The sequence below is a fragment of the Barbatula barbatula genome, assembly GCF_947034865.1.
Source record: "Barbatula barbatula genome assembly, chromosome: 16".
Taxonomy (NCBI): domain Eukaryota; kingdom Metazoa; phylum Chordata; class Actinopteri; order Cypriniformes; family Nemacheilidae; genus Barbatula; species Barbatula barbatula.
The window spans coordinates 7499027-7510918 of record NC_136779.1 but is presented as its reverse complement, the minus strand read 5'-3'; the positions used below and the strand labels follow the sequence as shown (position 1 = coordinate 7510918).

Genomic DNA, 11892 nt, shown 5'->3' with positions numbered 1-11892 from the left:
GAATATATATATATATATATATAAGGAGTTTTTGAGACAGCTACAGCATTTAACAAAACAGATCAAGTATGATCAACACTGATAAAATACTGTAATCTACACAGGAGGAAGATATAGTTTGAACATATTTGACTCGATCAATTTAAAAGTCCTTCTCAATTCACATGAAATAGTTACAATAAATGAATTCTATAAATGTGAATGGGATTTAAATGTTTTGATGTCAATAAAATGTTGCAAGAAAGCATGAATACATTTAAAGGTGTAGTCATGTCACCTATCAAGCAATATTCAATTTGCTTTAACAAACAGCACTGGTGCCAAAACTAAAATATGCTGAAACCTATGTAGATTACAGTTTATATATTGAGTTCTCGACTCAATTTGTTTTTTTACAACAGGAAAATAGTCAAAAACACATTTCAATGGCCACAATTGAAAACCAATGTCCCTTACATATTAGTTTTTATCATCTTTTTTTTCTTCCTCTTCAGTAGGGTACGAATGCCAGGTGAGGCGTTCCTCGTAAAAGGAAATAACCACTTGTGGGCACTTTACATTCGCCTCTTTGGCTGGTACAAGATCAGCTTCATCAGAGTTTTTCCTGTAGCAAGAAAACACATACATAAACATTAACATTCATTCTTGTATTTTTTTTTTATCCGAGATGATTTTTTTTAACCAGTATTGCTGCTCAGGAACTGTCCTTCTAATCCAGCACTTTTTTTTTTACAGGTGACAATTTCTATACAAACCATTTCATGAGGAACATGAGCTCTCCACTGGAGTCTGTAGCACCAATAATCCTCTCAGGATCCAAACCACGTGCAAAACCTCTGAGTTTCTCAGGCTAAATTAAGAGAAATGGCATGTAAGACACTTTTAGCCGATGTAGTTTTGTTTGGTGTGCTAAATTTTTTTAAAGACACTTCCTGACCAGCTTATACAATCAGACACGGAATGATGAACTTGAACTCACCTCATCTTTGCGCTTTTTAGACTCTTTTCCATCTCCGTCTGTGTCGGCCCGCCTCTTGCTTCCAGTTTCGGCAGTTTTCTGCGACTGTAGGAATTCTGCTATGAGGTCAGGACAGTCCAGGTTGTCCTCTGGTTCCCAGGTGTTGTCCTCACTGAGGATCCAGTCATGCAGAAAAAAGAAATATAACCTGTCAAATTTTAGCACTAAATCAAAATGCAACTGGTGGTTACAATTTAAAGGAACGGTTCACTCAAAATAAAAATTCTGTAATCATTTACTCACCCTCGAGTTCCAGATCTGTATAATGTTTTTGTTCTGATGAACACAGAAAAAATATATTTGGAAGAATGCCTGTAGCCAAACAGATCTTGGCCACCACTGACGACCATAGTAGGAAAACATTTTTTGTCCTGTTTTTCACAAAATCTGATATTTTGAGAATTGTAGGATAGCAAACAGTTCTGGAGCACGTTTGACTACCATTGTAATTTCTCCTACTATGGTAGCATTCTTCCAACTATCTTTCTCCGTGTTCGTCAAAACAAAGAAATGTATACAGATCTGGAACAACTCGAGGGTGAGTAAATGATGACAGAACTTTCATTTTGTTGGTTCCCTTTAAGTCCCTTAGAAAAACGGAATCCTTAACTTAACTGAAAAACAAATTCCAGGTACTCACTCAGAAAAGCCTTTCCATTTGAGAAGGTATTCAATTCTTCCCTTCACAACACGCCGATCCAGGACCTTCTCCACAACGTACTCCTCCTCTTCTTCCTCCACCACCTCGTCCACTTTCTTTTTGTTTTGTTTCTTCCCGGTTGTTGACTGCTTGGTCTCGGATTGTGGAACAGGAGCTACAAGAATGACAGGTGGAAATAAACAATTGTACACAGTGAAATACATATTGTGCAAAAACGAAATACCACAATTTACACCAAAATACCCTATTTAAGATAACAATGAAACTGTCGTAAATTGAAATTTGCCAACAGTCATTCAAAAATAAATCATGAAAGCAGATCTAATGGCAAGGTGATTCAGAAAAGTTCCTATATTAACTTATTATGGGTTTACAGTAAAAGTGAATCAACTGAAGGGTTTTATGGTTTTTAATGCTATAAAAAAAATCATCCAAACCTTCAGTCACAGCAGTATCGGCTGGAGACTCTGACGTTTGGCTCATATTTCCAGGGGCTCTTAAAAACTGGAAATATATAAAATCCGGATAAATAACAATAAAACAAATTCATTTATTATCTATAAGCTATATTGATGAAACATATTTCGTAATCATAGACTCAAAATTTCATCTGAACGTCGCGTGTTGATTCAACCCCGCAGCTGCACACATCTGCATGCATAATGAACACTAAAACCGTTAACGCTATTTAACATAAGACCAAAAAAGCATTTTGCACAGTATTCTTCGTGTTTTGCGCTCGATGCGATGGGTCAGGGGGGCAGTGTTCGGAAACGGTAGTCCATGTTGTGATAGAGACTGTGCAAGCGCACTATATTCGATGTCTGCTGTGGTCAAATCGGCTTGCATCCCAGCCGCAGCACATATTGATCACTGCGATTTTGCTAATATAAACACCATGTGCATAGGCCCTTATATCGCCAGGACGCAGAAACAAATGCACTTACTTGCACGTCTCCGAGAAAATGATGAAATAAAGCTGATCTGCATATACTTAAAACCGAGGAAAATGTGAAGCGGTGATTAATGACGAAAGGTAGACCGTGCTGTGATGATGCTGAGTGTGTCAATTGTTCACGCCCACTTCCGTATTAGAAACGAGACATAACGGTAACTTCCGGTGTGATTTGTTACATTGCTGTTTGCTTTTTTATTAAAGTTATTTCCAAATATAAAGAAATACATATAGCATTATCAAATAAACAAACAGTCTTCTTTCATCAGAGATGAAAACACTAACAAAGACACCATAAACAACAGAGATTTATAAAACAAAAATGATAAAATAATGACAAATAAAGAATGGGCATTAAATTACAAAAAGCTGAAAAGCTTCAAAAATCGTTTTGTTTTTTCACGTTCCCTTTTCTGTGTTTTAACGCTTAAAATGGTTTTAAAATAAAAAATAAATATCTGTATGGCAGAAAGCAATATAAGATGGTTTTGATTGCGTTATTTTGGTTTTATGAATGTTTAACTTGGCTAAAATAAGAAGGTTAATAATAAAATGTGTTTGTCAGACAAACGGTTCTGTAGCCCAAGTAAAACACTACATGGCTCACAATTTAAGGTGTAAAGGAGGAATTTTTTGGTCATATTCATTTTAAAATCAATCCACGAATGAAAGGAAATAAGGCCAATAATAAAACAAGTGTTCGATATCCTCAACAGATGAATCAAAAAAGGACATTTATCACAAATTGTTTGTATAAATCTATTCATTTACAAGGTCCCTTTGAACAATTTTTTACATGTTTATTTTGTTAGATATCATGTATTTATAGGGTATTGTCCAGATACTATGCCATGCAATAAGGCTTATGCCACCTTGATTTGCATGGAGGATTGGAACCAACATTAAATGAGTCTCTAAGTTATTATTAAAATGATTATCAAACAGAGGAAGACCGTTTACAATAAGCTGAGAATTTTTTAATGTTGTATCATTAAAGTATACCTCTGAGTGTTTGGTTATGTTTATTATGCCACTGGGAATGGGCTTAATTACTTTCTTGAATTATTTTTCATTTACAAAAAAATTAAATGTTGAAATAAAATTTTGGTAAGTGTATAGTTTCCCATTCATACTATATTGGTACACCTGCTGGTAGAAAAAATATGCTTATACAAAAGTGAGTTATGCAAGGACACTGCAAAAAACAAATATAACCCTCTTGACCTATCAAACAAATAATAAGGGACAATATTGAATACACTTTTAAACCAATTCATTTTTTATTAGAAATTGCCGTTTGCTTGAAGGGTGTAATATTGACTGTTGCTGAGCCATTATGGTCTTATAGCCTTATTTTCATCATCTGGCTGCTTGTGCTTTAACTTGACAAAGCTTTGCATTAACATTTAATATTGCACTTGTGCAATGTTTTTGATATTTACATTTCCTTTGAATTGAAAACATGGTCAGAAATGACAACAAATAAGAAAATAACATAAAAATAAAAAATCGATGCAAAAGTTTAAAATAATCAAATAATTAATCTGGTACTCATTAGGTTGTTTCACAAGGGATATGATTAACTGAATGGAAAAAATGGTGCAACAATGACTTTCTAGAAAAAGTATCAAATCTTATTTGTTAAAATGAATGACGTTTGATGACATCAATCTGAAAATCAATGAGGTGACTAACTGTCATTACATTGTCTTATCTGCGTTGGGAGATACTTGAGGTGTGAAGAAATGTGAGAAATGTATGGCGTTCCATGGAGGTAAAATATATGACTTTGCAGCACACACTCTTCTCACTCCACGTCTTATCTGTTTTTGTATTCTTCTATTTATTGCATAGAATTCCAGACGAAGTTTACGTCATATAGACGTCACGTAAATCACGTATGGCACTGAATCGTTCAGGCAGGGGTCACGCGTCATTCACTTATGGAAAGCCATTTGGGTCACATTTCGCCATCAACCAGACGCCTGGTATTCAGAAGACGTATATAAAATAAACTCAAAAATAAGTTATTTTGAGACAATTGAAAGAAAGTGAGGATTTATTAAACAATTTCACATAACCTCCTAGTGCATTGTGAAAGAGGATAAATTAGTATACAGCTTCTAAACATGATTTGTAATATTATGCAACGTTATTATTACAATAGATGTCCTAAAAGCCATGTTGTTTTAGTTATATTGTATTATATTGAAAAGCAAGACAAAATATAAAAAGCCCATTTTGACCAGTTTGTGCAAAAGTGAAAAAATTGCTAAATAAATAAAAGAAATGCAAAAAGCTATTTTCGGTGTTCAGACAAGTGTTTCATTTTTATTCAGTTTTGGCCCAATTTTTTTATTTCGGTGCATCCCTACTTATGATGATCCCACTATTAAGAAGCTTGAAACACCAGTACAACATGACACAATTTAAGAGTGCATTAAACAACTATGTCATGAACCTTCCCAGCCATTAATCCACAAATGAGCTGCAAAACGAACAAGTACATTTTCTCAACTAAGTTTACATGTTTACACATTGTACCCTCCTTTGTTAATAGGCTTGAGTGATTCAATGTATGACACCCATTAACACCAACCCACCAATCACCCATTACCTTATCACCGTCATTTAAATAATAGAAGATGCTATGAAAATCACTGCATGATCTGCTAATGAGCCATGTTCTTCTACTACATAACAATGGCTCTGAGGGACTCTATGGAAAACAAAACATCATGTGAAAACAACATCAGTACCAAAAATATACAGCTCCCACAATATTCCAGAGATGGCTGAACACCGTGCACGTCACGATTAAGACTGCATGCTCAACTCATGTATTACTTGGAAAAACCAAACAAGAACTAGCTGTTGTGGTTGAATCCACAAGGACTTTCCCAGTCAAAGATTGCCAAGAGAATATTTAACACCAACCGTCATCATGTATTTGACTTAATTTCAAAATATTGTGTCAATCACACAGCCTCCGTTTCGAATCACATACTGCAAAAAGCATACTCTAGCATGTTATGTTAAAAGAATGTAAGTTACTTCTTCTCACCAGCGCAGAACAAACGACAGATGTCGCAGTGACAGTAAGCGGATTCAGCTATTGGTTTTAACATGGTTGCCATCCTACTGGAAATAGGGATGTGCCGCTTACCAGATAGAGGAAGTGACCTTCATAAAGGTCCATTAATAAGAACTGTGCTTGAACTTGAGTATTTCTTGGTATGTGACCTTTAATTTTATATGACTAAAGGGAGAACAACTGTATGCAAATCTTTTTTGTATTCTTTAACATCAGCTTGCCTCTACAAATCGCTATTTTTCAGCAGTAAACAAGTTAATTTTGCCAAGACATTTTCAGAGATGATAGATATGCTGTTATATAATAATAATTTAATGAAAACACAATTTTGACAAAAAATATATATTCTTGAAAAATGTCCCAGTGCCACATCTGACAGGTTTTCATAGATTGGGTCACAATTAGGAAGAAACAACATTCAGAAGAAAACAGAAAAAGACAGCATGAAGATGCATTTTTGAAATTTTTGATCTTGGCTTAAGTTTGTCTTCTGTCTTTACGAGTGTGCAGGGTTTTTGTGGCATGCAACAGACAAACGGTTTGTAAGACCTACTCATTCAACGTTTTGCAGCCTGTCAGGAGGGGAGAAAGTGTAGTTTGAAATGAAGTCTAGGAATGGCTGGTTATCCAGCCATTTCAGGTTCAGGCCTTCTCCCCTGAAAGACATTCTGCCTACTCCGTAGTCAAATGTCAGTTGTGCGTCAATGCTAATGTCTTGCATCGCCTTAAAGAGAATAACAGGCATGTCCTCTCCATTGATCTTCAACACACACTGAAAGGGCTTTAAGTTAGGGCTCTTAGAAGAATGAGTAATCCTCCTGCCAATCGTCTTTGCGTCAGGGTGGCACTCGCATGGGATGGTCTGGGCATCTATGCACAGGCTGCGCTGTCCGACTTTGAAGAAGAACAGGCACACGGCCTCATTGTGTATGCTCTCCAGCAATGCCCTCCCTTCAGAAGCTGGGATTAACTTTCCGTGGAAGTCGCACACGATCTCGCCTTTGGAAAATGGACGTGTTGCAACCACTCCTAGAATCAAGAAAACAATGCATTTTCAGCTACTGAACAAACATAACATGTACACAAACATTTCAGGGTTTAAAGGTCCAGTCAGTAATATCTAGCGGCAAGGTTGCGAATTGCAACCAACCACTCACTCCACCCCTCCCTTTCGAAACATTACGACGGCTGACAGAACATAGTGAATTTCATGCAAGGGGACCTAAGGTGTATGTAGATAGAAATAGCTCAAGGAAATAAAAACTTTACACCTCTGAAGACATAGTTTTGTATATTATATTGCATTTCTATCAATTGATCATCCCCAAAATTACAACGGACCTTTAAGTTTGGGTCTTGGTAGTTAAATGGTTTTCTTACCATGACCTTGTTCAGCACCAAAGTCCTTTATGACCAGGCCGGGCCAGACCTGCTCAGAAACACATCTTATTATAAACGTGTCCGTTTCGATGGTGCGCTTGAGAGCTGGTTTCCACAAACGTTGAATCTCTTCAGGCCTCGGATAGTTGGCCTTCCAACCCTCCTTGGCAATAAGCCTGGCCACTGTTGCGGCTGTTGGCTTGCGAAGAGTAAAGTGTGCTGAAAGAAGAATAACAATTTTAGACATGAAAGTCACTTGCCACAATAAAACAAATTTTGATTGATTTATTGATAGTCAGTGATGGATTTAGACTTACACAGCAAATATTCCAATCGTTTTGCATACTGGGAGGCTCGCCACTTGTGGTAAAAGGTGTTGTCTTCAGGATATCCAGAATCGACCCGTTGCTTTTTGCACGGTGGCTGGCCCTCCAGTGAAACTGGGAATATGGCCACAAAGGCAGAAAAGTTTTTCTGTAAAGTGTGTTGCCCCATGTTGACATCAGATGTAGCTACTGCAGAAGTTTCTTTACTCTTGCTGTAGAAGAGGTTAAAAAATAAGGTTAAAAATAAAAGCTAAATGAGAACAGCTTTCCAATTGTTTGTGCTGTGTTATTTGAGACCTACCCAGACAAGGAATCCAGCAGCATGGCTGTGTCCAAAATTTCGTGAGGCTGCAGCACTGTAGAATCTGGACTTCCACAAGCCAGGTAAATCCTTATGGCTCTCTGTTGGTCCGCTGTGAGGATTTTTGCAGCTGTCTCAACAGCCCTCCGCACATCCTGACTGCTTGAGGTGGGGACTTTGTACCTGAAGAAAATGTAACATGAAATGTTAATTGTGATATGACTACGACTGACAGGATGTCATGAAGTGCTTCCATTAAAACACGTGCACATAGATCAATGTTGAAACATACATTTCATGGAAGCGGTTCATGTCTTGTGAGACACTGTGAACAGCCTCACCGGACGATGAAAGAAAAAAACTTCTGGATAACTTTCCAGGCTGAATGCTATCAGGCCTGATCTGCTTGTAGTACAGCTGAAACCACTATGAAAAAAGACAAAAAGAGTTATTAACACACAGCACTGGTGATAAGCAATCCAATCATTATATCATACCAAAACTTACAGCTTCCTCATCTCGCGTCAACGCAACCTGCATGCTGGAAGTGCCAGTCACAACCCTGTCACCGTGTTGAATTCTCTTCACCCACTCTGCATCCTTGAAACATTGAAAATGTTTAATTTACTAATGCATATGAAACACACGTCTAAACTGATCACAATGTACAAAACAGATGCACTTACTGTCAAGCTTTCCACAGCTTGAGGACGCTGCATGTGGGAGAAGACCAAGAGCGCTTCACAGTAGTAGCGGTACATTGTCTTTTCGGTTTTTGAGAGTGCTAATCCATTCTGTAGACTCCCAATGATCTTCAAGAAGTCTGGCTCTGCCACTCTCAAAATCCCCTGGCAATCTGTAATGCTGGGTGCTCCATCAACATCCTGTCTGTGTCTAGATTAAACATGACAAACAAGTCTGGTGATTATGTGAGGAAGCAACACATTAAGTAAAATGGGATTAGGCAAACAAATGTTTAAACCATTAACCTGGTATTGCGCGTCTTGTTACCGCGTACAGTCTTCTGCAGAGTGTTCAGCAGTTGCCGGTAGTTCTTGCAGCTGCTCTGAAGCTGTGAGTCTGCTCTTTGAAGATCCACCCTTGTCAGCAGGTATTCCAAGAACTTGTAAATGCTCTTGAAATAATTAAGGATGGTGGATATACTCATCTCAGTGTGCTGAAGGGTCGTCACAAACTTCTTGGTCTCTCTCCTTTTTGACAGGAAGTCCAGAGTCGGCTCGTCCCCAGTTGCCTGCATGTACCGCAAAAAGCGAGACACGTTGTCCACCTTTGAAGAAGGATGAGTTAAGGTCAGGAACGAAAAAAATACATATGGAACACTCCTGATATGATGTGAAAAGACATCTTACCTGGTGTTGGCAGTGTGGAAACCTCAGTACCTCAATTAGGTACTTTTTAAAGTCCACCAGGAGCTTGGCCTGAGCAGGGAACTTTTCATGCAGACCGGCCTCTTTCATCTTCATCCACACAGAGGACGATGGGGTTCTGCTGTCTTCCTGATCAGATACATGTAATGATGATGAATTGTTAGCCTCTCGTGTTGAAGATGTGGCAGCAGTGGTGAACATCATTGTGGTGGCGGCAGCAGTGGTGGCAGAGTTATCGTCAGGATCTAGCGTCATGTCAGACTCCTCTGGCTGGTCGTTGATGAAAAAACCACGCCGGAGAAGCTCCTTCACCATGATGATCCGAGAGCGTCTATCAGACAGCAGCTCACATAGCTGCTTGTATTCCCAGGTCCTGTTCCTGCGGATCCAGTCTCTGTTGGAAGCCCTGGCTTTCTGCACCTCAGCCACTCTTTCTTCGTGCATGCTTTTCTTCATGCACACCCTGGTTAAGTGAACAGGGAGGTTGTCCTGGGGTTTGTGGCACATCAAACAGTACACGACGTTGCGATCAGCAGGTCTGCAAGATATAAAGAAATAGTTAAAATGACAACAAACATTTATAAATTAAACTACCCTACAGCAAAACACACATAAGTTAACCGACATAACATGCAGCCTTATCAAATAATAATAAATAAATTGAGTTAAAAATCAAAACTACAAGACTTGCCTCGGTGAATTCTCAGTTTGTTCAGACATTTCAACAGCAGTCAAAGCAAGCAGAGTACCAATAGCAGGGAAACAATGAATCCGAAAGAAGAGAAGCAGCTATTACGCCCCCTGTTCTTATGTCGACTTGTGCCAATTTGGGCGGGGATATCTCACCTGCAGTGACGTCATTCAAGCTGAGCGCAGGGGTGTGGCCATAGAAAAATTGCTAAGTATTCTATTTACCAAGCTTTGTTACTGGGTAGTAAATATATGTATTAATTCAGTTTTATATAGTTTATTGGTAATTCTATAGTATAGAAGGATGCAATACTTTAGATTGGTTAAGCAAGACACTACATTGGTTGAGTTTTTCACAGATAGCCAGTTTTCTACGCCCCATGACGCTTTGGGCGAAAGAAGGGAGAAACAAACTTTTTTGAGGAATTTAATATTCGACGGCGGATATTTAAAAACTTTATAGATTCACGGTTGTCACAGTACACCGTGTCGATTGTGTTCTATTTAAAGATGCGGTGAATAATATTTTTTTGTATTTGATAGCGAACTGCACGCAACACGTGCATATCTATCGTCATCTGGCTATTAATGACAAACATTAAACGAAAGATCGAGTGCAAAAGCTGCCATTTTTAACGTGAGACGAAAAGTGGAAGAAATACCTACTTTACATCAAGCATTTTAGACGAGAAATGTAGTCCACGTGATGTGATATAACGTCGGAAAAATCCAGTAAGAATCCTTGTAACGTTATTACATGTAATTACACTGTCTCGCGTTTATATTAAAGACTTTGATGATAAACGTTACATTAGTCTATTTGAACTCCCCTTTAAAACTGCGAAATCTTTTTAAACTATGAACACATTCAGTCTAAGTTATGTTTAGTGTTTGTTGTCTATTTCCTTGATATAAGCGGTCGATATTTTAAGTTCGCCTTTACAAACTGTACAGTCCCTCACGCGAGTCTGTATCAACAGCAAGATCTGTGTGTGAAGCGCACTTTTTTCCCGACGTGAAATAAGTTTCGCCCGGTTATAAGTGCATTGCAGGCAAGAACAGCAGTGTTGCTCATCTTCTTCGTCTTCTTTTTGGTTTATGGGGGTAGCAGTAACTTTAAGGTGCATTTTCGCCACCTAACGTGTTGGAGTTGTGTTGGACTAAGCCGCCTTAATAAATATATATAGATTTTTCTCTTACTCAGACCAGTTCTTTTGAGATAAAGAAATAAACCCATATTCCATTATAATTTTAAGCTTAAGTTACTTCATTCCCATCTTCCTAAGATCATTCTTCATTGCTTAGGTGTTGCTTTACATGTTTGAAATGTTTTAGAAATATTACCACATGAAACCAACAGTATTACAATTAAAAATATGAATAACTGTCTCGTTTTTGGAAAAAGTTATTCAACGCTGCAGTTATGGCGATACTACTTTCGCCGCTTCAAGGAAGTTTCACAACAGCTGGCTGTTTAGATCCCAGACACGGAGCAACACCCGGAATCTGTTATAATCATTCTTGATGACTTTAATAAAGCAAATCTCTCCCGTGAACTGCCAAAATACAGACAGCACGTTACATGTCCTACAAGAGACAGTAATATACTGGACCACTGTTACACCACGATACAATATGCATATCAATCTGTCCCACCGGCAGGTTTGGGACTGTCTGATCACTGTCTGATTCATCTTATACCGACATACAGGCAGAAACTAAAATCTACTAAACTTCCAAAAAAGATGGACTACAGCAGCAGAGCGGGCCTCAAAAGCCTGCTCCTACTGCACTGATTGGAGTGTTTTTGAAGCTGCTGCCACAAATCTGGATGAGCTCACAGAGACCGTAACATCTTAATTCAGTTTTTGAGAGGATATGTGCATTCCCACCACTTACAACAATGATAAACGGTGTTTGACTGCAAAACTCAGACAGCTCCTTCAGGAGAAAGGAGACGCTTACAGGAATGGTGACAGATTCTTGTATAAACAGTCACACTTGCAAACTGACAAAGGAGATCAGAGTGGCTAAAAGAAACTCTGAAATGCCGAGAAACCAGTTTTCTGCCAACGACCC

At 38.3% G+C, this 11892-nt stretch overlaps 2 protein-coding genes across 2 annotated transcripts; both read right to left on the bottom strand.

Annotated features, from left to right (window-relative positions):
* Nucleotides 1-33: 33 nt before the first annotated feature.
* cbx1b (chromobox homolog 1b (HP1 beta homolog Drosophila)) lies at nt 34-2766 on the bottom strand. The gene is made up of 6 exons (XM_079476221.1): nt 2627-2766; nt 2117-2183; nt 1659-1833; nt 980-1130; nt 756-850; nt 34-604 (listed from the first exon to the last, which is right to left on the bottom strand). Exons 2-6 carry the CDS (start codon nt 2160-2162, stop codon nt 460-462), a joined length of 612 nt encoding a protein of 203 aa, XP_079332347.1. The 5' UTR covers nt 2163-2183; nt 2627-2766; the 3' UTR covers nt 34-459.
* Nucleotides 2767-4677: 1911 nt separating this feature from the next.
* On the bottom strand, nt 4678-10901 carry LOC306905407 (uncharacterized protein). The gene is made up of 10 exons (XM_079475983.1): nt 9815-10901; nt 9106-9661; nt 8725-9023; nt 8422-8629; nt 8243-8335; nt 8028-8161; nt 7736-7918; nt 7426-7646; nt 7109-7327; nt 4678-6757 (listed from the first exon to the last, which is right to left on the bottom strand). Exons 1-10 carry the CDS (start codon nt 9841-9843, stop codon nt 6282-6284), a joined length of 2418 nt encoding a protein of 805 aa, XP_079332109.1. The 5' UTR covers nt 9844-10901; the 3' UTR covers nt 4678-6281.
* Between the last annotated feature and the right edge of the window lie 991 nt (nt 10902-11892).

Bases quoted from the DNA above. Each gene is read 5' to 3' on its own strand.
- cbx1b (XM_079476221.1), bottom strand. From the start codon at position 2,162: ATGAGCCAAACGTCAGAGTCTCCAGCCGATACTGCTGTGACTGAAG. The intron at 1,834-2,116 runs GTTTGGATGATT...TCATTCTTGTAG, and splicing joins CGATACTGCTGTGACTGAAG to CTCCTGTTCCACAATCCGAG. The intron at 851-979 runs GTGAGTTCAAGT...CTCTTAATTTAG, and splicing joins CTAAAAAGCGCAAAGATGAG to CCTGAGAAACTCAGAGGTTT.
- LOC306905407 (XM_079475983.1), bottom strand. From the start codon at position 9,843: ATGTCTGAACAAACTGAGAATTCACCGAG. The intron at 9,024-9,105 runs GTAAGATGTCTT...CCTTCTTCAAAG, and splicing joins TTCCACACTGCCAACACCAG to GTGGACAACGTGTCTCGCTT. The intron at 8,336-8,421 runs GTAAGTGCATCT...CAATGTTTCAAG, and splicing joins AAGCTGTGGAAAGCTTGACA to GATGCAGAGTGGGTGAAGAG.